General features: G+C 36.2%; 1 protein-coding gene across 1 annotated transcript; it reads left to right on the forward strand.

Moving 5' to 3' along the window:
- The first annotated feature begins 10,601 nt into the window (after nucleotides 1-10,601).
- On the forward strand, nucleotides 10,602-12,245 carry LOC112420186 (transcription initiation factor TFIID subunit 3-like). The gene is made up of 3 exons (XM_024778868.1): nucleotides 10,602-11,306; nucleotides 11,534-11,677; nucleotides 11,931-12,245. Exons 1-3 carry the CDS (start codon nucleotides 10,602-10,604, stop codon nucleotides 12,243-12,245), a joined length of 1,164 nt encoding a protein of 387 aa, XP_024634636.1.
- Nucleotides 12,246-25,478: the final 13,233 nt, after the last annotated feature.

A 25,478-nucleotide genomic window follows, 5' to 3' on the forward strand; every position in this document is an offset into this window, starting at 1 on the left:
CCTTGAGATAAGACAAATTTATATATTATTACAATTTTAGTCGAAACAAAAATCTTTGACCTAATAAATGGTGTTCTTTAGCTTCAAAAGTGGTGATTTTTTGTTTCAATTTTGAATTTGAAGAGAGCTTACGGAAAAAAAAAAAACAATTTTGGGGTAAAAAATTATCATCTTTTTTGGGATAAAAATCATAATTTTTGGGGTCAAAAGTTTGAGTTGGGACAAAAATCACAACAGTATACAAATTAGGAGTACAATATGACAGTTAGCACATACTGATTGTTGTGGCAGTTAGTAGCACGAGTTAAATTTTATTCTATTGGAATTTAGAAACACAAACACATGCATTTTTTTTGACAAAACATACACATGCATTTGACTTCCACAAGAGTAGACTGTATCATATAAACTACTACACTATACATAAGGTCATGTTATACATGGGAGAAATATTTAATATTTTAATAAATAGAAAAAATTTCTCTCAAAAAAATAAATAGAAAAATTTAAGCTTTATTAGATTCATTATTTATAATTTTAATTTTAATGTTAACATTTGGCTAAAATACAAATATTTAATATTTTTTTACAAGCAAAGGTTAGTATAAGGAGTACAAGAGATATCCCAACACTTGCATAAAAAATTCAAGTACTTTAAAAGAATCTCAAAGAATTTAACCACCATTTAGAATATATATATAAGATGAAAAATAATTTTATGACAAGTAATTTATATGTTTGTTCAAAAAATATTTATATGTGATTTTTAGAGAAAAAAATATTTTATACGTTTTTTTTTAGAAACAAACTGGCATATTCCATTTCCGTCCCTAGCCGTGACAGTGACACTGTCTATCTGTCGCATTTTAAATAATCAAATAACTTTATCTTTTCCTTTTTAATTATTCCCTTTATGAGCTCTAACGAACAAAACAAGTCACAGCCAAAACTAGATATTTTTCTCCTTCATGTTTAAGAAAAAACCGAATTTTTTTTTTTGTGGTGGTAACTGAAAAGATCTTTGGTGTACCAAAAGGAATTGTTTTATAATACATTAAATTATAATCCAAGATAAGATTCCATAGATATAATAAATTAGTGCATGCTAGAGTGGAGGAGAGGTTTTCTTTCTAGAAGCTTTTGTCATTACTCTACTTCTAGATGATGATCATAAACATAATGATATTGGGTTGCCGGTGGTACTTGTCATACAGCGATGTGAGGCTGTGAGCTGTGAAGGGTGGGACATAAATGGTTGATTACCCTACAAACAATGCAAAATTGGACCCACAATGAGAATATCACACCCTCATTTTCTGTAGCAGTGCCCTACACGTACAGAACCATGTTGCTATGCTAGGGTTTCTAGAAGGATTTTCATATTAATATATTATTGGTCAAGTAATAAAAAAATAGTAATTTCTGAATTGGAAAGTTCATTGTTTAATACACAGTCGTGAAAAAAATATATATTTCTTTTACTTTTTTAAATGGTGGTCAAGTTGTCAAAAGATATTTAATTCGCTTTCAAATTATGAAAAAGAATACATATATTATCTTATCATAGCCGTACCGACTCTAGATGAGTACCACACATACTATATATATGTTATTAAAAATCACACATTTTTTTAGGGGTATAAAATCACACATTATTTTAGTAGCATTTTTATTTTGACCAACTTAAATTTTATTTTTTGTACTCTTGATCCAACACTTATCATATATATGTTTGTAACTACGTCGGTTTTTTATTTCTCACATCTCTGAGTATTGTGTACAGTCAATGTTGAGTTTGAGAGAAAAACTCACTTAAGTTACTAAAGTAAACTATAATACTTTCTTTGGTCTTTAATATAAGAGAAATTAAAGTTTATTTTTTTTAGGTTTATTCAATAAATAATGCATTTAGCTTTTAATATAAACTATAATAGTCTCTCCGGTCTCTAAACACAAATTTTAAGTTGTAATGAGTATAAAGTTGATCATCAATACTCACTAGGTGGCCTCAAATCATTGATAATAAACAAAATTAATATTTGCATTAATTTCTCATTCAATATAAACAATATCATTTGCTAGATATCCACCTTTATCTCGATTATCAATTTATCATTGATAAATTTATGTGTCTATAAGGTATTTCAGTCGTGGCTGTAGAACCTGAAGAGTCACGATAAGACGAAGTGCTCCATCAAGCAAGAAGTAAATTTCCTTCTTGCTAGTTGCAACCAAACACAAACATAATTCTTGAATTCTCGATCAAAGAGTTTCTTAAGAGTTAAATCAACAATTTCTTTAACATGTGCCACATCAAAGAACCACTCATAACCAGATTTATCGACAAATCTTAACACGAGCCATTTGTTCCTTTCTTGAATCATCATGAGCTTCATCTATGATCGTGTTGGTTGAAAATATACATATAAAAAAAGTCCAACGTAACATTTTAAACTTGTATATGGTTTTTTCTTTTATCTCTTGTCTTAAATTGCTGTGAGATGTAATTAAGTATTTGATTTGGAGGATGTAGATGTATTAGGGTTCGTGGTGTTTGAGAGTAGTCTATGTGTTGTAAAATATTGCACATGATGTTATTTTATGGTTGTCATTGAGACAACCATTGTTGTTTTTTTCCACGTTATATTCTTGTGTTTCTTTATTGTCTGATCTTCCACATCAAATGAGAAGGGTGGTACTATGAAAGTGTTGCAGTCAAAAGTTCCGCTAAAAAGTTTGGGCTTGAGAAAATTGATGGAAAAATCAATTTTGACTTGTAAAATTTTCAAATCAAAGATGCATTAATACAATCAAGTTACACAAGGTGTTGATTACTACACGATCATTGATTGCCATTTACAATGTATAATGACATGCCTCAAATGTCGTGAAGATGATCTGGTGATCATACCACCTACATGTAAACTAAACAATGTACCTAGTTATAATAAAGTTGTTGTAGCAATTATTGACCATTTTATTAATGATATAATAGGTATAAAGAAGTTACAAATATTGTGTATGTGGGCTCAAACCATGAGGAAGAAGTTTCTAATATCTATGTTGGAGCTTTTCTTGTGCAACTATTGCAAGTTGATGATTTTGTTCTGATTGAGACAAAAAGAGAGGACCAACAATGCAACACATTTCTATATATGCATATTGTAGGTCCCTGAAGTGATGCAGTTACTGATATGGATTATATTCAAGAATCTCCTATTTGGAATGACATGGTTTCTAATGATGAAGTGGTAACAAACTCTCTCTCTCTCTCTCTCTCTCTCTCTCTCTCTCTCTCTCTCTCTCTCTCTCTCTCTCTCTCTCTCTCTCTCTCTCTCTCTCTCTCTCTCTCTCTCTCTCTCTCTCTCTCTCTCTCTCTCGAGGCTTTTGCTAGATCCATAGTGGCGACAAAATCTAACTTGTCAAACTTTAGTGCAAATGTTATACACGACTTGCAAGTTTTAGGGTTAGTTCATACTAAGATGCAAAAAGCTATGAAATTTGTTAGCGAATAATGGTCTAACATGGCTCATAATGTTGAGAGTGTTGATTTGGTCGGTCACATAGATCAACCATTTCAATCGGTGGTCCCAAGAAAGCCGAAGAACAAGTCATAGAAGTAACAAACTAAGGTTAACAAATGGCTTAAGGTAGGCGTTTTCAACCGTACTTCTCGCTAGTCATTTGGTGTGTTGTTGTTCCTCTCATTTTTTGGCTAGTCTTTCTGTTTTGGTCTTATTTTTTCGCTTTTATTTTCTTTGAGGGTTTTGGCTATTGTCCCCCATCTCTTTATACTTATTTTATTTCTATTATTATAGGATTTGGGTGTCGCACCAAGCTACTCCTCTTCAATCCATCTTTTTGCTTAAAAAATATTCTCATAGGAGTTATGCTTGAGAAATTTTATTGTTATAAGAATGTTCTTAAAGTACTTTCTAAGATTAGTTACCATATACCGTCTTAAAAAAGATTAGTTACTATATATATTACATGGTCATTGATTTTTTTTTTTTAGTCAAGTAGCATAATAGTTAGAATGAATCTTTTAAGGTGAATATATATGAGATGTTCAGGGTTCGAACTTTATCCCCTACATATAACAATACATTATCCCGATCCACGCCAACAAGATTTTTTTTTCTTTAATGTGATCAGATCATCAATTACAATCGTACTTTAAGTTTCAATTCTTTCTCTCCTCAAATCATCAAGTTATGATTATTTTAATCATCTAACAACGCCCGGAAAAAGGGACCAGCACAAACTATTTTTGTTTTTTTCTCTCACTATAGTCATTTAGTTTTTATTATTTTATTTAACTATCCAACAATTCTCACATGCTCTTCAAAAAAAGAAAACAATTTTTCACATACACTGATGTAACCCACCAGGTGAGACATACACGCCGCTGAACGTTGATCAGTGAGACAGAAATTTTTTCTCACACTATAGTCATTTAAATTTTAGTTAGTATTTTATTTAATTAATCCAACAATTTTCAGATTCTATTTAATTAATCGGCCAGTACCCACATACACGCTGCATAATGTTGATTATTGATTAAGAATTACAATAACCGATTCTCATTGTACTTTGTCGTATTAAAATATAAAATATTTATAGATTAGTTCCCATTTTTGTCAATTTTCATTGTGGGACGTCGTCATTACTCACTTCTCGACGCACACTAACACTGAACATGCAAGGAATAATTGACCATCATCAATTGATTCACTGACATGCTATATGCAAGGAAAATTTGGATAATTTTTTTTGAAAGAGCAAATAATTTTTTTATTAAAATCATACCCTACAAAGCACAAGGAATACTTTGTGAGACAAAATAATACTAGTCCTAAACTTCATATTATTGGAAAACATCGAGTTAGACACAAATCTATCTAACTAACTAACTACCATGTGTAACTACCACCAATAACCACTGCTTAAACTAAATTGAATTACTCTTTCAACATTCATTCACATCTCCATAATATTATAATATAATTAAATTAAGGACTACAAAATTTTAAAACTTGGCTAAAAATTAGTTGTGCTTTGTCCAATGATACCTCTAGTCATGTTCAAGGGTGGATCCAGACTTTAGGTACATGCGAAGCTAAAATTTCAAAGAAACAATAATGCAAACTATATTAAAAATAAGAAATAATATTGTTTGATACAATACATTACAATGAAAATCGTCTCCTATCCATTTGTTGAAAATAAGTCAAAATCACATCATTGTTAATTGTTAAAAGAACATCTCTTTCTATGTAAGTTACAAGACATTCATTTAACCACCGATCATCCATTTTATTACATATGTTACTCTTCACAACTTTCATATCTGAAAAAACACGTTCAACACTTGCAGTTGCTACCAACAAGAGCAAAGTCAACTTCAAAAGTTTATAAACCATAGCAAATGTGTCGCACTTATTTGTTTCCACAAGTTTTGCACACAGATCTGAAAGCCCTTTCAACATAGCAAATTTTGAGTCAGATCGAACATTTGTAACATAATTCTTAAGTTGCGTGTGTAATGCCACTTCCGGCACATCTATAAAATCATTTGGATAAAACTCAACCATTCTCAATAATTTCTTCACATCAAAAACTGCAAACGACTTTGCGGGACCTAAGCATGAAACACACTGTAAAAGTTCAGTATTCTGCTGCTGTGTTTTATCTATTATAAACAAATAAAAAAAGGGAAAAGCATGTGGAGCTATAGCTCCACATAGACCCAATATGGGTCCGCCTCTGGTCATGCTACTTAATTGATAGGGTTGATTTCACACGAGAAAAGAGTAAATGAGTGTCTTCATTCGATATGGATGACTTGTTTGTGGATCATTTGAAAACGGTATAATCATGTTGTTTTTGGTAATCAAGAAGATTACAAAGGCCCTTTTGTTGATTTGGTGAAGTTTTTGGTTTGGTCATGGATTAAAACTAAAGATAAGATTTTCTTCTACAATTTTTATCAATAAGATACTCAACCGCTTAGATGTTTGTGTGTGACTTCACTTTAAATTTGATTTTTACTTTTTTTGGGTTGCAGGCGTTGCTATGCTTAGAGCTGTCAAAACGGGCCGGCCCGAAAACCCGAATAAAACGTAGGGTTTAGACCTAAAAATTGCAGCCCGAATTTTTTTAGGATTTTTTAGCCCGACCGGGCTTACCCTTACGGGCCATAGCCCGGCAGCCCGCCTAAAAAAATTCAGCTCGCTTATGTGTGGTGTGTTTTACCCAATTTTTGCTCTCTTGTTTTAACCTTTTTCATGTATTTATGAACTTATAATGATTTTCTCGTGATTAAAGAAATCTTGAAGGTTATTTAAATAAAGAAACTTTGCATATGAGAATTTTTTTAAGTTGTTCCTGAGAACTGTTGTAATTTTGTCTCTCTTCTACTTAAGGCTGTACTGAAACATGCGAAGACATTTTTATTAGATTAGTCTACTTTAAAGATGTAACGTGCCACTCCAGCTGCAACATTGAATATATGATGTTTGAAATGATTTTTATTGCTACAAAAGACATTTAGTGAATTCCCATTCATTGAATTTTTTAGCACTTTTTCCCTTATTTCAAACTTGGGAAGTATTATTAATTTCATAATATGCTACAGTAAATCATTTTAGTGCTCAGAATATTATTTATACTCGGTACTTGTTGAGTTTTCAAACAGTCTCTAATTTGTTTTGTATAATTTAGAGCAAATTGTTTTCCTAATCAAAATATACCAGACTTATTGCACATCAACAACTTGTTTACTACTAAATATGGGAAAGAATTTGACACTGCAATATCTGAACTTCGTCCCAATGCAGGCGTTAACCGCACTGTGAGTTATCTTTAGTTATGGTTTCTCATTGAAAAACACCAAACAATTTACACTAGAGTATCAACAATTGAACTATCGCTTACTGTCATTAGTATGTATTTTTAGACTAATCTACTTCAAACTTCATAGATTGTGCAAGGACAAAAAAAAAATTATATGTGGGCTGACCCGTTTGCCCGGAAGCCCGTATAGGGTCGGGCTCGAGCTCTATTATTTCAGCCCGTATTTAAATTAGGTTTTCTAGCCCAACCCTAAAAAGCCCGAAACCCTTCCGAACCGAACCGAAACGGGCCGAGTAGCCCGTTTTGACAGCTCTAACTATGCTTATGTTTTTTTTTTTGTTTGATCACTTTTGTATCATTTCAATCTTAACACTTTTTGAGATCTTGATCTTCCGAAATGTTTTTCATCTGCCGTTGATCTTACCCTCATCTATCTCTCTCTCTCTATAATATACATCATCTTTTTCTTTTATTAATTATAAGATCTATGATTTTTTTTCAACTGGATCTATTCTCTTTTATTCTATTTAATATTTTTTGTTTTTACAACTATAATGTTTTTGTTTCCTACGCACTTCATCTCTCACTGTATCAATGCATTGGTATTTTAATAGTGCCATATGGAAAGAGAAGCATGTGATTTGGGAGCATATAGGAATTGTTTTTCTTTTTAGTCAAGTAGTCTAATGACACAATTTAATTGTAGAGAAGTGGAGTGTCCGAGGTTCGAACCTCAACCCCTACATATAAAATGTAATATCCCTACGGAGCGTAATGTTTTTTTTTTTGTTTTTACAACTATGATGTTTTTTTTCCCTACGCACTTCATCTCTCACTGTATCAATGCATTGGTATTTTAACAGCGCCGTATGGAAAGAGAACTAGTATTCTCTAAAAGAGAACAAAATTAAACTAGAGAATGTTATATTCGAGACATGCAGGTAGCTGAATTACAGCCTTAATAAATAAAGTGCTTTGCTTGCTCACACCAACATATACACCCTCCCTTTATAAATATAAACAAAATTTACTTTTTAGATTTATTCATTTAATGATATATATGGTCCATATTATGAATCACATATATCATTAAATGAAGGCTTAAACACACTTTTAGCCCTCTATGTTTGCCACCGTAGCAAATTTGGCCCTCTTACAAAAACAATGCAATTTTGACCCTCTAATTTTCCCAGCTATGCTGAGAAGTCGCCACATGTCCCAAAAAAGGGGGCCATAATTGCAACTATTTTGTAAAGATAAAGGGGCAAAAGAGCATATTTTCCTAAACATGGCAAAATTAAGGGGTCAAAATTGCATTGTTTTTGTTAGGGGGCCAAAATTGCTACGACGACAAACATAGGGGGCAAAAAATGCATTTAAGTCTTAAATAAATGAATCTAAAAAGTCAATTTTGCTTATATTTAAAGAGAAATGAGTAGTTATTGTCATCAATATAGAATAGTGACACACATCAACATACACATCATTTCCACTCTCCACTTCAAACTCCATCATCCATGGTTAGGAGAAATCCAACACTTCCCATCCGTTTCTTCAAGATTATTCTTCAAACTAATCTTCAAAGGATTGTAAGCATTCCTATAGTACTATTTAGATTTCCAGCATATATATATATTTATTTATTTATTTATTTATTTATTTCACATATTATTAGTAAGTTGCAGTTACATGCATTTTTACACATGTACATGCAAGCACTAGAAATTTGATTATGGATCTGTTAGAATTAGTGAAATAATGTTGAAGGTAGTTACACGTTAGTTGCTAGTTATGATTAGTTGAAAATGCGTTATGATTAGTTGATAGCTTAGTTATGATCACTAAGCTTAGTTGCATCAAACATGAATGTTTAAATGAGTGTTGTATTTCTGGAAGGAATGTGTGTACACATTTTGCTTACCGATCACAATTTTTTTTTTATATAATTTATTTATGGATCTTGTTAACGAGTGTCCTCGGGGCACTCTTTAAACATTCTAAATTAAACAATTATTCTTTAAAAATGTCAAAGTTTTCAATTTTCAATGCATTTTACTACACAAATTTTCATAAAAAGTTATCATTTAAAGTCTTTAACCGGTGCCCCGGGGCACTAGTTAACATTTTGGGTGCCCAAATTTTTTTTATATAATTTATTTATTTATTTTTACAGCAAATACCAAATAATTTTACAAGGAGACATGGAGTTGGTCTATCAAATCCAGTGTTGATAAAGCCTCCTGATGGCACTAAATGGAAAGTGTATTGGAAAAAAAATCAATGGTGAGATTTGGTTTGAAAGGGGTTGGAAATTTTTTACTGAAAATTACTCTCTTGGACATGGGTGTTTGGTAATGTTCAAATATAAAGGAACTTCAAAGTTTGATGTACTCATACTTGACCAGAATGCACTAGAAATAGATTATTCTTCATGTGAGCCTTGTGATGATAAAGGAAATGTTGGTCATAGTGATAATGAATCACTTGAGATTTGATAAGTTTGTGTCTTTGAACTGATAAACAAGAAGGATTTGGTTTTTAATGTTCATATTACCAAAAGTGACAGTTAATGTATCTGTTTGGATGTTGTTGTTTTGAGTTATAGCAGTAATATGCATCAAATGGGTGAAGTGACCTCAAACTTTCGTTTTAGTATTAGTTAATTATGATGATATATATATGAACTATGGTCCATCATGAGGCATGAATTTCTTATATTTCTTTCAAATTTATCAAATCTTAGAAAGATTGAATGAATGTTAATATGAGTCATTTGTTAAAATGAAATATGAATAGGGGATGACCGTTTTTTTTTGGATGATGGTGGTCCACATTAGTTGTGAATTGTGACCTTTATATATCATTTTGATTTGATGAGATTATAATTTTTTGAAATGTACAAGTCAAATGGATCATGAAAAATGGAAACAGAAGATGGAGAACAATACTAAATTAAGAGGGAATAAAGATGAAAATTAAGGGAATATTACCAACATGAAAATTGTTATAAAGATGAATGAATGATGTGAATGGCAACGAAGAAATTTATAGAACTTAGTAATTATCTCCCTTTTAGCTGGAAGATTATTAAGTAATGTACACAAAAATTCATATTTTTTTGATAATACCCGTGCTATCAATTTGTCTAAAAATTCAATTCATCATTCTAGGTCTAAACATATTGAAATAAAACATCATTTAATCAGAGATCATATTCAAAAAGGAGAAATTGAATTGATTTTTATTGATACTGAAAATCAACTCACATATATTTTTACCAAACCTTTGGTAGAAGATAGATTTAATTTTTTAAGAGACAAATTATCTATTATTAGCTTGTCTTTATTAGAATAATTCTTTTAGTGTATTTATTTTTCTCTAACATTAAAAAAGATAATTAAAAATTTACCACACTTAAGCTCATTATTTTAATCCATTTCAAAAAAAAACTACCTCTTGTCACTTCTCTCCAAAACCTCCCTTTTTGGATTGTCTTCAAAACCACTCTTAGTCATTTCAAATTATTCATTTTACATCCAAAACTATTCACCTTTCCCAACCTTCTCTCTCTCACGTGTTTGACAATTTTTTTTCTTCCATCATTAGCTTTTATTTATTATTTGTATTTCTTCCCTCTCATATGTATCAAAACCTTTGTCCTAAAGCCACAACCTTTCCTCTTCCTCTCTCTTCCATCACCAAACCCTCTTTTCCTTTCTCTTTTCTCTCCATTTTTTTCTGCAAAAATGGCAAGAACCAGAAATACCTCCATGCCACCACTCAATGTTGAAGACGGACACCCACCATCTCCGCCACCATCTTCACCCTCTCTTTATGAATCTCCACTCAACTCACCAACAAACAAACCACCATCCTCTCCTCTTCAAACTGTGGCACCACCAAACACAAATCTATCCATGATTCCTTTTTTGGATCCCAATCCAGAACCTATGCAAATTGTTTTTTCCCCAAAAGCCCCTTCTTCATCTGTTTCAAAATCAACTGATTCTAAACCAAAGAATTCAAGACCCACAACCTCATCCTCTTCGATTCCCTCAAGAACGTCTCAGAGTTATGTCTGGAATGATCAAATCAAAAAACCTCCTATAAATGACAACATTGTGCATATCATTGATTCTGATGGTGAAAGAACAAAACCTAGGGTTGTTGAAATGGTTGAAACTCAACCTCAGAAATCACCTCCCAAAACCCTCAAGAGAAAGGTTGTTGAAACCGCTGCTGAATCCTCTCACCCTCCTTTGAAAAAACCCAAGAAGTCTATTTTTAAAAAGAGGAAACAAACTTTTCAATCATCCCCTCCTAAACCTCACAAGAAGTTTAAGGCTTCTTGCCCAAGCTCTCAAAGAGCTCAATCGAAAAAACTCTGTGAAATATCACAGAAAGTGAAACCCCCCTCTCTAGATGTTGTTTTTGCGAATCCAAATGATAAGGTAATGTTTTTAAACATATGTTCAGATAAAACAATTGCAAATGGATGGATAGTAGACCTATATGATATAGCTTTAAGAGGTCAGAATTTGAAACCTTACTGCGATGCTTTTCCGTGACTCTTAAAGGAATTTCATTTAAACTTACTCCAGAAGTTATCTGCGAATTATTTCAAGTGGAAGACAAAGGTGTTCGTCTTTATTGTGATAACTATTTCAATAATTACAAGTTGGAACATGATGATGTGTTTGCTAGCTTCTTGAAGGTGCCCTCTGAAAATCATCCCATAGCTGCCAACCTCAAGCCAAAGTGTGACTTGTTTCACAACATCTGTGTTCACAACATCCTCACAAGAGCTGGAAGTTGGGATAAGGTAATTAACTTGTATTTGTTAGTTATTTATCACTTGCTGAAAAAGAAACCTCTCAACCTAGGTTATTTGATCTTAGCACATATGAAAATTTCATCTACTCACCGTTGTTCTGCACCCTGCTATTGTTTTAACTAAAATCTGTAGAAAATTCAAAGTTCCTTTAGATGATGAAATTAGTATAGATGGAAGTGGAGTCATAGGTGGTCAAACTGTAGGATGTCTACGCATTGGTACAATTGCTAAACATGCTTAGAAAAAAACTGCAACTCATAAAATCAGTAACCCTGTGAAGAAAAAGGCCAAAATGGGAGAGCCTCTACCTGAGGCTAAGGCGGAGGATGAAGATGTATTACCTGAGGACGATTCTATTCTGTGTAAGTCAGAATATGAGACTTCTAAGCCCTCTTCTACTGAGATTGTGTACCCCACTCCTGAGAAAGAACATGAAAGCCGAGACGAAGGATCTGGAAAGTCTGAGGCTAAAACTGAAGAGTCCGAGGATGACTCTAAGTCTAAAAAAAGGGTTGAACCCGAGGATAATAAAAAGGATAAACTTGAACCTGAGTAGGAGGATGTTTAGATCAATCAGCAAGATGATCATGCCGTATCTGAAGACAACTTCACCCCTGATCGTACTTCACCTCCTATCCATTTTCCTAGAAAATCACATAGTCCCATCCCTTTTGATAACCAATCTCCACCTTTGCCAAACATGAATGTGGAATTAGAAGGACTTAATACCATGTTTCTTGATCATGTCCAACTTATCCCTTTTAACCAAATCCCTTATCAATACTACTCCATGATTGGAGGCTTTCATCTAGACGATGAAATGCATGGGATTTATCAAGGTCAAACTAGCAACACCTTACCTAAAAGCCCCATTCAACAATTTCAACCTTCAACCTCCTACATATTACCCACTAATTCTTCTAATAACGTTATTCTTGATGCTGCTCGTAATTTTATCATCTCACTAACACTTGATCCAAAAATCAACAAACCCTTTTCTTCCTCTCCTTTACCCGAGCTTAGCCACTTTGGTTCCATTGATGCATCTTTTGCTAACACTAATACATATAACCATGATGGTCATCCTAAGACACCTTATGTGAATCCTGATGCTCCTAATTCTGGAAATCCTATGGTTGAAAGAGGACATACCATTGCTGATGTGATTCTAAACTTGATTGGGTTACAACAAACCATTCCTAGCTATTGTAACCGTCAAGTGGATATGTGCAATTGGATCCTCGGTAACTTTCTGCCCGTTGCTGCACCAATTTTCCTGCTCCTTTCTTACCTGATGCTGTGTATCCCGTTCTGCCTGTTACATCATTTAATGAGCCAACTAATCCCACTTCACCTCCGACCTGAGGCTGAGCTTAACACCCCTTTCTTTTCTGGTTGCTGACTAATGGGGGAAAATAGTCTTTAAAATTTGGTATGTTGTCTGCTACAATTTTTATTGTTTTCTTTCAAAATTGCAATCAGTCTGCAATTTGTATTGTACAATCTATTTTTTAGCCTAACCTTTTGGAAAACTAGGTAGTACTTAGTTCTGGAAGAAATTCATTTTTTGTCTGGTTAAAAATTTTCAATATCTTTTCTTATAAGCTTAAGATGGTGTATTTAGCAAATTGATCATCTGAAATTTGATATTATGCTTATGGTAATCTTTATGAATCAAAGTTGTAATCATGAATTATTATGATAAATGAAATTATTTATTATATGCTTTTCAATTTTCCATCTTAATTCTTATCTTGGTAAATTGTATGCATAATTTGAGAGAATTGTGATCTTAATTATTATTAATTATCTTAATAATTAAGATCACAATTCTCTCAAGTTATGCATACAATTTACCAAGGTAATGATTAAGATGGAAATTTCAAAAGCATAGAATCAATAATTTCATTTATCATAATAATTCATGATTACAACTTTGATTTATAAAGATTAGCATAAGCATAACATAAAATTTCAGAGGATCAATTTGCTACATACACCATTTTAAGCTCATAAGAAAAGATCTTGGAAATTTTTAACTAGCAAAAAAAGGAATTTCTTTCAAAACTAAGTACTACCTGATTTTCCAAAAGGTTAGGCTAAAAAATAGATTGTACAATACAAATTATAGACTGATTGCAATTTCGAAAGCAAGTAGTAAAAACAGTAGCAGACAACATACCAAATTTTCAAGACTATTTTCCCTCTTTAGTCAGCAACCAGAAAAGAAAGGGGTGTTAAGCTTAGCCTCAATCTTAGGCCGGAGGTGGAGTGGGATTAGTGGGCTCATCAACTATGTAACATGCAGAATGGGATACACAACATCAAGTAAGAAAGGAGCAGACAAAGTTGGTGCAACAACAGGCAGAAAGTTACCGAGGATCCAATTGCATATAACCACTTGACAATTACCATAGTTAGCAATAGTTTGTTGTAACCCAATCAAGTTTAGAATCACATCAGTAATGGTAGTTCCTCTTTCAACCATAGGATTTCCAGAATTAGGAGCATCAAGATTCATAGAAGGTTCCTTAGGACGACCATCACAGTTAGATGTATTAGTGTTAGCAAAAGATGCATCAATGAAACCAAAGTGGTTGAGCTTGGGTAAAGGAGAGGAAGAAGATGGTTTGTTGATTTTTGGATCAAGTATTGGTGAGGTTAGAAAATTGCGAGTAGAATCAAAAAGAGGGTTATTAGATGATTTAGTGGGTGATATGTAGGAGGTTGAAGGTTGAAATTGTTGAATGGGGCTTTTAGGTAAGGTGTTGGTAGTTTGACCTTGAGAGATCCCATGCATTTCATCGTCTGGATGAAAGCCTCCAATCATGTATTTATAAGGGTTTTGGTTAAAAGGGATAATTTGGACAGGATCAAGAAACATGATATTAATTCTTTCTTCTAATTCCACATCCATGTTTGGGAAAGGTGGTGATTGGTTAAGAAAAGGGATGAGACTATGTGATTTTCTAGGAAAAAGGGATAAGACGTGAAGTATGATTAGGGGTGAAGTTGTCTTCAGATACAACATGATCATCTTGCTGATTGATCTGAACATCCTCATACTCAGTTTCAGGCTTATCCTTTTTCTTAACCTCAGGTTCATATTTTTTTTCTTCAGACTCAGAGTCTTCCTCGAACTCTTCAGTTTTAGCCTCAGACTTTCTAGAGGGCTTTTATGTTCTTTCTCAGGAGTGATGTACACAATCTCGGTAGAAGAGGGCTCAGAAGTCTCAGATTCTGACTTAGACAGAATAGGCTCATCCTCAGCCTCAACCTTTAGCCTCAAGCAGAGGTTCTCCCATTTTGGCCTTTTTCTTCACAAAGCTACTGATTTTATGAGTTGCAATTTACTTCTTAGCAGGTTTAGAAATTGTAGCAATGCGTAAACGTCCTACAGTTTGACCACCTATGACTCCACTTCCATCTTTACTAATTTCATCATCTAGAGGAAATTTAATTTTTTTTTGAAGATTTTAGTTAAAACAATAGCATAGGGTGCAGAATGATGGTGAATAGATGAATTTTTCATATGAGCTAAGATCAAATAACCTAGGTTGAGAGGTTACTTTTTCAGCAAGTGATAAAGAACTAACAAATACAAGTTAATTTCCTTATCCCAACTTGCAGCTCTAGTGAGGATGTTGCGAACACAAATGTTGTGAAACAAGTCACACTTTGGCTTTAGGTTGGCAGCTATGGGACGATTTTCAGAAGGCACCTTCAAGAAGCTAGCAAACACATCATCACGTTCCAACTTGTAATTTCTGAAATAGTTATCACAATAAAGAAGAACACCCTTGTCTTCCACTTGAAATAATTCGCAGATAACTTCTGGAGTAAGTTTAAATTAAATGCCTTTAAGAGTGACGAAAACATTGTTGTTTGAACTGAATGTTGCAGCGGCATAAAATGCTCAAGTGAGGTGTTCATATTGCATTTCCTTGAGAGATAGGAAATATGTCCACCGTAACACATCGAAGTAAGGTTTTAGATTTTGTCCTTTTGAAGCCATATCCTCTAGGTTTACTCTCCATTCATTTGCAATTGTTTTATCTAAACATGTGCTTAAAAATATTGCCTTATCATTTGGATTTGCAAAAACAACATCTAGAGAGGCGGGTTTCATTTTTTTGTGATATGTCATAGTTTTTTTGATTGAGCTCTTTGCGAGCTTGAGCAAGAAGCCTTAAACTTTTTGTGAGGTTTAGGAGGGGATGATTGAGCAGTTTGTTTCCTCTTTTTAAAAACAATCTTCTTGGATTTTGAAACAGATGAAGAAGGGGCTTTTGTAACGTCTGTTTTGATTTATTTAATTATTTAATTGAGTCTAGAATTTATTAAGAAGAGTTTAGAATATATTTATATGATTATGTGATTTATTAAGTGGCTTATTGTTATACCCTGTTTTTGGACCTAAAAATACTGGGCCCAATTTCATTTCAAACTTTGTCAAATGTCAAATTTCAACTGCACAGTTCAATTTGTCTCTGCTACGCAGTGTTTTCAATCACATTTTTACCTATGTTTTTCTTGCATAAAACCTTTCAAAATGTCTTTACTTGTCTTGTAAGTCATTCAAAAGTGTCTCTGAATCATTACATTGCTTTTTCTACAGTTTATTTCAAAATTTGCAAAAAGTCATACAGAAGGGTATTTTGGTCATTTCCTGCAGTGGGACCCATTTTCATCCTTGTGACTGTCTCTGAGTCTTTTCAAATTGTTTTTTTTTCATTTCATCAGTAAGCTTTGTTAATTTCGTTTCAAACTTGCGTCTGAGTTAGTGTCAAGTCAATTTGAATCTGTTTAGGTCGTTTTTAGCCCTAGGGGCATTTTGGTCATTTCACACAAAATTTTGGCATGGGGAGGTTACTTTGAAGTACCTCATTTAGGCCATTGGTTCGTTTTAGTCCGTTTTGTCAGTTTTATTTGTTGTTTCACTTTACGTTTGATCAAATTACGTTTTTTATTCAAATTTTATTTTATTGCATTTTGGTCCCTCAATTGAGGTCCCAAAATTGCATTTTTGTCCAAACTTTTTTATTTCATTTCAAGCTTTTTTTTAATTTTGCAGTTTAGTCCTCAATTTCTCTGTTTTTGCAGAAAGGTCCAGAATCCATTTTAAGTCCAAGCTGCGCCATTTTCATGCAAATCCAGGTGTCACTATCCTATTGGTTCCAATGCACACATGTCAAGCTATAAAAGGTGTACAGTGCCACACGTTTTTCCATTCATCAAGTGCCAACTCATAAACACACGCCACTTCACCAAAACAGATTCAATTTTTCTCTTTCTTGTCAGTTAGATCAAACCAAGAAAATCACAGAGAAATCACCAAGAACACAAGAACCCTAAGATTTCCAGAACCAAATTCATACACAAATTCATTGATTTTCACATCAATCCTCAGAGATTCGTGTGAATCTTCATCACCGGATTGAAGATTTCCCCTACAATTCAAAGTGCGAGCTCACATTGAAGCAAGCTCAAGCACTGATCATAGGGATTTTTCACGCAGATTCAAAAAACGTTGAAGCAAGCTCAAGCACGTAATCACAGAGAAGCAGAGAAAGAATCAGAGAAGATGAAGATGAACCGGTAAACCGATTTATTTTCGGTCCAAAAGCAAGCAAAATCATCAAAACCGTCAAGAACATTCAAGTTTTTTTCCAAAGATTTTCCTCCATTAAAAGTTTCAACCAAAACTTCAGGTAAAACTCATTTTCTTCTCTTAGAAAGTATTAATCACGGTTTAAACCTGTAAAAAAGGAATCACGCAAGCAGCAGATCTAAAAATTCCAGAATTCAAAGATAAGACTGTAACCGTAAACACGAAACCTAGATCCATAAGGATCTAGGTGTTGAAAGTGAGAACAAGCACTAGAGAGGCAATAAACGACGAAACGATGTAGATCCGTAAAGATCTAAACGTTTTCTTTCAAAAAAGATCAAAAATCAGTTTCAAAACCGTACGAAGTTTTTTCCCGATCTACGTCGTTTCAAGATTCATTTGTAAAAACCAGTGCCAAAATCATACTTAGAATAAGAAGACGAATCGTTTGATGTAGAAACTTTGAAGTTCTGGAAAGTTAGGTCACCGGAGGTGCTTAGGCGCGCCGGAGAAGATGAAGCTTCCGGCGGACCTTCAAGGTCTCCGCCGTGGCTTCATCCTCACCGGCGGTGAGGGTTTAGAGAGAGATGAGAGAAGAGAGAAGAGTTAGAGAGAGAAAGGATTTGCAGAAATGAAATAAACCGGCACTCTTCTGTTTAAATAAGCTAGTGAACCAGACCGGTCCAAGACCGGTCCAATCCTGTTGATTCCAGGCCGTTTGATCTAGGGTTTCAGGATCCTGGATCAATCCTGTGGCTCCTGTGAATCCGGTTCTTTAGGGTTTTGGGTTGGGCCTTTGGTTTCTTTGGATTTTCTGCGTTTTTGTCTTTCCTGTGCTATTCACACCCCTGTTTTTTGCTACCTGCACCTATGTCTTGATTAAAATTGTGATAAAATTCCTAGAAAAATTCATACATGTTTCTTGATATTTTCTTAGTGTTTTTATGACATTTTTGCACATTAAGGATCTATGAAATTTTTGTATAATTAATTCATAGCATTTTAATTCTCTTTGAATTATTTGTTATGGATTCTTCTTCACACATTTGTCCTTGATGTGAGAATATGTGATAAAAACTACTTGCTGTGTTAATATGAGAGATTTGTGCCTTTAATTTCATGTTGATTTGCTGTTTTGATTTGGTTCATAAGTTCTTGATTTTATGAACAATATATGCATATTTTGAAAGATATAAAATACCAAGTTTATTCTAGAAAATATGGCATGAAACCATGCTTGCATGTTCCCAATAATTCCATGCTATAACTTGAGATAAAGAAAACTCTTTCAAAATTTGTTAAAGCATGAGAATTAGAGGCCAAGAATGCTTTAGGTTTCATACCTAAATTTTTAGGGTTTAATGTCATTTTGTTAACTTTTTGTGCCATCTTGCATGCTTTTATTTCTTAGTACTTGTTATGTTTTTTTTTTTTTTTTTTTTTTCACTAACAAGTTTATTTCCATGTTTCATGCATCTCATTTAGCATTCCCTCCACCTTCTTTAGCCTAGCATTTATTTTTGCAAGTTTTAATTCCTTTAGAGATGTAATTTGTCATCATTATTTTGTAGCTTGGCAAAGGGGCCATAGAATGTATTTAGGCAATTTTTGTAATATGGACTATGGACACTATGACGCACCGACACGCACACACTCACCTTAGATGTATGCATAGGATTGTATGGTTAAATAAGCGTTTAGGTTTTAAACACTTAGAGAAAATCCATCTTTTTTCCAAAAAAAACAATTGAACTTCACTTCAAAAATTTTCATAATAAATATGAAGTCAACACTTCATTTTCTCCTTTCTTTTTCTTAAGGAAAAATTCAATTCATCTTAACCATTTAGACTTTCTTTCTAATCACTAATCAAACCTCACTTTTTTGCTAAATCTAACGCTCATGAAGCCTCCCAATCTCCTTCTTCAAAACCTTTTTTCAAAACTTAAAATCAAACAATTAAAACAAAAAACAAGTTTTTTTAGCAAGAACTACGCCGGTTTTGATCCCGTAAAACGGTACGTAGGCAATGAGTCAAAACTCATCCAAGCCGAAATAAAAAAAAATCAAATTCTACTTCTTCTCACCCCCCATTCTTAACTAATCACACTTTCTTTCTTACAAATAAGCAATAAAACTAAAGCGTAGAAATCAACTTAGGAAAACGGCTCCTATAGAGGACTATAGTTACTCCGGGTGCCTAACACCTTCCCGTAGTAAAACCGACCCCCGAACTTAGAATCTAAGGGTTTTTCTCAATTTTGTCCTTCCCAAGAAAAAATAGAGAATATCAACGGTCAAAAGGTTCAAGTCCAATTAATGGCTTGGCACCCAAAAACCATGATAACAGAAATGGCGACTTCACTGGGGAATCTTTTTAGCGGGTCGCGCCTAGTTTTCCTTAGTTTATATTTACACCTTGTTTATTGCTTATGTAAATACTTGCTTACTTTCATTTGACGTGTGGGGTGAGAATATCAAAAGTCCTATACCCGGGCTGAGTGAACTTATGTTTAGGTAGAGATATAATCGACAATTCGATCCGGGGGTTGCCTCGTGTATTGGATTATGCGATCAATCTCACATAGCTGAGGCATTTTGAAGGTGATATTGTCGGCGTGTGTTGTCATGCTTAGGCACTTCACTTTCAATTGTTCGACGAAGCTATGAACCGTAGTTACCAAACCCATCCTAGCCTTTTTAGGACGTAGTGCGGTGGCTAAATTGAGTGTTGTCTCAAACTTTAGTCGTCACGCGATACTACACTCAAACTAGACCTTCTCACAAATAATCATGGAACGGGTGTCGTCCTGTACTACCATGATATATGTGAGAGAGGTTGCAGTTTGGGAACTGTGTTAGAACCTTGGTTACTACTATCCGAAGCCTTAGTTCACCGGACGCCGTGTCCATCCGTTACTTTGAATCTCAACCCACATTGTAACTAAACAACACAATCATGCATGCATGCATTCATGCATAAACATTTTTCATGCATTCATCGAAGGGTTTAAACAAATGAGAATTTTTGTAAATAATCACAGGTATGAAGAAGACTAAGTGCTACAAGTTCAAGGAAGTGGATTTGGTTAGTTTGAGAGAGTTGGCACTCAAGGTCAAGAGTCAAACAGGGTTCCGACTCCGGTATGGGGGATTGCTTACTTTGCTCCGAACCGATGTGGACGAGAAGCTAGTGCACACTCTAGTGCAATTTTATGATCCAAGCTTCCGTTGCTTCACTTTCCCGGACTTCCAGTTGGTTCCTACTCTCGAGGCTTACTCCAATCTAGTGGGTTTACCTATAGCCGAGAAGACGCCTTTCACCGGTCCCGGAACTCCTCTTACTCCTCTGGTTATTGCTAAGGATCTCTACCTCAAGACTTCCGACGTCTCCAACCATCTTATTACCAAGTCTCACATTCGGGGGTTCACTTCGAAGTATCTTCTTGATCAAGCTAATCTCGGTACTACTCGTCAGGATACGCTCGAGGCTATTCTTGCTTTGCTTATCTACGGGCTCATTCTCTTCCCGAACCTCGACAACTTCGTGGACATGAATGCTATCGAGATCTTTCATTCCAAGAACCCGGTTCCTACTTTGCTAGCGGATGCCTACCACGCCATTCATGACAGGACTCTCAAGGGCCGTGGATATATTCTTTGCTGCACATCTCTTTTGTATAGGTGGTTTATTTCGCACCTTCCGAGTTCCTTCCATGACAACTCGGAGAATTGGTCCTACTCTCAGCGGATTATGGCTCTCACTCCTAATGAGGTCGTCTGGCTCACTCCGGCCGCTCAGGTAAAGGAAATCATCATGGGTTGCGGAGACTTTCTCAATGTACCTCTTCTTGGTACCCGTGGAGGAATTAACTACAACCCCGAGCTTGCTATGAGACAGTTCGGTTTCCCTATGAAGTCGAAGCCCATCAATCTTGCCACATCTCCAGAGTTCTTCTTCTACATGAATGCTCCCACCGGACAAAGGAAAGCTTTCATAGATGCTTGGTCCAAGGTTCGAAGGAAGAGTGTGAAGCATCTAGGTGTGAGATCTGGTGTCGCTCATGAGGCCTATACTCCGTGGGTGATAGATCGAGCTGAGGAGATTGGTATGCCTTATCCAGCTATGAGATACGTGTCTTCGTCTACTCCATCTATGCCTCTACCTCTACTCCCCGCGACTCAAGATATGTATCAGGAGCATCTAGCTATGGAGAGTCGTGAGAAGCAAGTGTGGAAAGCTCGGTACAATCAAGCCGAGAATCTAATCATGACTTTGGATGGTAGAGATGAGCAGAAGACTCATGAGAATCTGATGTTGAAGAAAGAGCTAGCTAAGGCCCGGAGGGAACTAGAAGAGAAAGACGAGCTGCTTATGAGGGATTCCAAGAGAGCCCGAGGACGACGAGACTTCTTTGCCAGATACTGTGATTCAGATTCCGAGTCCGATGAACCTCCGACTACTTCCTATGCTTGAGGGCTTCATGTGTTTATCTTGTTGAAATTTCAAAGTCTTCCTGTTAAAGATACTATGTAATTTTGATTATTTGCAAGATTTCTAATTTGTTTTAAAATCCTTCGATGAAAAAATAAGTCTTTTGCATTCGCATTTGCATATCATGCATCATATGCATCATGCATTGGTCACAAAGGCTTCCAAGTGCTTACTATCTCCTGGTTCCTCCGCCGCAGTGTGAAAAGTGGCTCGTGCTCAGAGAGTTTACGAACCAGATAGAATTGATCGAACCAGAGAATACAGAAGAAAGAAAAGGGCTATGGAAGAAGAGAACGCTCAGCTTCGCACCGAGTTAGCCTCTCTAAAGGAGGAATTGGCTAAAGCTAATGACGTCATGACTGCTCTACTAGCTGCTCAAGAGCAATCAGCTACAGCTATCCCTACAACCACAGCTGCACCAGTAACTACAAGCGTGCTCCCTACCACTTCTGCAGACAACCGCTTTATTATGCCAGTGGGGTTTCCGTATGGGCTTCCACCGTTCTTCACTCCCGTTGCTACAGCAAGCACCTCGGGCACTGCTAACAATGTTCTGATCCCTGCAACAAATGCCGCCTCCATCATTGCTACTTTGCCACAAACAACAGCAGCTGTCACTGAGCCTCTGGTACACACTCTGCCTCAAGGTATTAGCATCAACACACAGCACAGAAGCATCCCCGTAACCAAGACTATGGAAGAGATGATGGAGGAACTTGCTAAAGAACTCCGTCACGAGATCCAGGCCAATCGAGGGAGTGCAGACTCTGTCAAAACTCAAGACCTTTGCTTAGTGTCAAAAGTGGATGTTCCTAAAAAGTTCAAGATTCCGGACTTCGACCGGTACAACGGGCTAACTTGTCCTCAAAATCACATCATCAAATACGTCCGGAAGATGGGCAATTACAAAGACAATGATTCCCTTATGATCCACTGTTTTCAAGATAGTCTGATGGAGGATGCCGCAGAGTGGTATACTAGTTTGAGTAAGAATGACATCCATACCTTTGATGAGTTAGCCACCGCTTTCAAGAGCCATTATGGGTTTAACACTCGACTGAGGCCAAATAGGGAGTTTCTCAGGTCCCTATCTCAGAAGAAGGAGGAAAGTTTCCGTGAATATGCGCAAAGGTGGAGAGGGGCGGCTGCCCGTATCACTCCTGCTTTAGATGAGGAAGAAATGACCCAGACGTTCTTAAAAACGTTGAAGAAAGATTATGTTGAGAGGATGATCATCGCTGCCCCGAACAACTTTTCGGAGATGGTCACCATGGGAACCCGTCTTGAGGAAGCCGTAAGGGATGGAATCATCGTGTTTGAGAAAGCTGAATCCTCTGTGAATGCGTCGAAGAGATATGGTAATGGACACCACAAGAAGAAAGAAACGGAAGTGGGGATGGTGTCAGCTGGAGCCGGGCAATCAATGGCTACTGTTGCTCCTATCAATGCAGCTCAAATGCCTCCGTCATACCCATATATGCCGTATTCTCAGCATCCGTTCTTCCCACCGTTTTATCATCAGTACCCTTTGCCGCCGGGCCAGCCTCAAGTGCCCGTCAATGCAATTGCCCAACAGATGAAACAACAGATGCCGGTTCAACAACAACAACAAAATCAGCAAGCCAGGCCAACCTTCCCTCCTATACCGATGTTGTATGCAGAACTTCTTCCAACTCTACTCCAGAGAGGTCATTGTACAACTAGACAGGGTAAGCCCCCACCTGATCCGTTGCCTCCAAGGTTCAGGTCTGATCTCAAATGCGACTTTCATCAAGGTGCCCTAGGTCATGATGTCGAGGGGTGTTATGCTTTGAAATATATCGTGAAGAAGCTCATCGATCAAGGGAAGCTGACTTTTGAGAATAATGTTCCACATGTCCTTGACAATCCGCTACCAAATCATGCCGCTGTGAATATGATCGAAGTGTGTGAAGAAGCTCCGAGACTTGATGTCCGCAACGTCGCAACTCCTCTGGTACCTCTACACATCAAGCTGTGCAAAGCTTCTCTGTTTAATCATGATCATGCCAAGTGTCTAGGATGCCTCCGTGATCCTTTGGGTTGCCATGCTGTTCGAGACGACATCCAAAGCTTGATGGATGATAATCTTCTGACTGTCAGTGATGTTTGCGTGGTCGTGCCAGTTTTTCACGATCCGCCTGTCAAGAGTGTACCTTTGAAGAAGAATGCTGAGCCTTTGGTGATAAGGTTGCCAGGACCAATTCCTTATATTTCGGACAAGGCAGTGCCATACAAGTACAATGCTACTATGATAGAAAATGGAGTAGAGGTGCCTCTAGCCTCCTTTGCCACAGTAAGCAATATTGCCGAAGGGACTTCTGCAGCACTAAGAAGCGGGAAGGTCCGTCCGCCGTTATTTCAGAAGAAAGTAGCTACACCGACCATTCCACCAGTTGAAGAAGCAACTCCAACCGTTGTTTCACCCATTGCTACAGATGTGAACCAGCCAGGCAAATCTATAGAGGATTCAAATTTAGATGAGATTCTGAGGATAATAAAGAGGAGCGACTACAAGATCGTTGATCAGTTGCTGCAGACTCCTTCAAAGATATCTGTATTGTCATTACTCTTGAGCTCCGAGGCTCACAGGAATACCTTGTTAAAAGTGCTGGAGCAGGCTTATGTTGACCACGAAGTTACGGTAGATCGTTTCGGTGGCATAGTGGGAAATATTACTGCTTGTAACAATCTCTGGTTTAGTGAAGAAGAGCTGCCGGAAGTGGGAAAGAGTCACAATCTGGCTTTGCACATCTCGGTGAACTGTAAATCAGACATGATATCAAATGTGTTGGTGGATACTGGTTCCTCTCTCAATGTAATGCCTAAGACAACCCTAGATCAGTTGAGCTACCGTGGGACCCCGTTGAGGAGAAGTACTTTCTTGGTCAAAGCTTTTGATGGATCTCGAAAGAATGTGCTGGGAGAGATAGACTTGCCGATAACCATTGGCCCTGAGAATTTCTTGGTTACTTTCCAAGTGATGGACATTAATGCATCCTACAGTTGCCTGCTGGGAAGACCGTGGATACACGATGCAGGTGCGGTTACTTCCACCTTACATCAGAAGTTGAAATTTGTGAAGAATGGAAAACTCGTTACAATCCATGGTGAAGAAGCATACTTAGTCAGCCAATTGTCTTCTTTTTCTTGTATTGAAGCAGGGTCTGCTGAAGGGACTGCTTTCCAAGGTTTGACCATTGAAGGTGCAGAGTCTAAGGAAGCTGGGGCTGCTATGGCTTCATTGAAGGATGCTCAGAGAGCCATCCAAGAAGGTCAGACTGCCGGCTGGGGCAAGGTGATACAGCTCTGTGAGAACAAGCGTAAAGAAGGTCTCGGGTTCTCCCCGTCATCAAGGGTTTCCTCGGGAGTCTTCCACAGTGCAGGGTTTGTTAATGCTATCTCTGAAGAAGCCACTGGATCTGGTCTCAGACCTGCATTTGTTACACCAGGAGGCATTACGACAAATTGGGATGCCATTGACATTCCTTCAATCATGCATGTTTCTGAGTAATGTGTCTTGTTGCTTTAATGCTTTGTTTTCAAAATAACAATCCTCTCGCTCTGCCCAAAGCGAGAGTGATATTTTCTGTAAGGGCATGTTTGTTTCGGCATTGCCGTTGATTAATAAAATTTTGTCGTTTCTTCCACGACTACTTTTTTTT

This window comes from Medicago truncatula, chromosome 3 (genome assembly GCF_003473485.1).
Source record: "Medicago truncatula cultivar Jemalong A17 chromosome 3, MtrunA17r5.0-ANR, whole genome shotgun sequence".
Lineage (NCBI taxonomy): Eukaryota > Viridiplantae > Streptophyta > Magnoliopsida > Fabales > Fabaceae > Medicago > Medicago truncatula.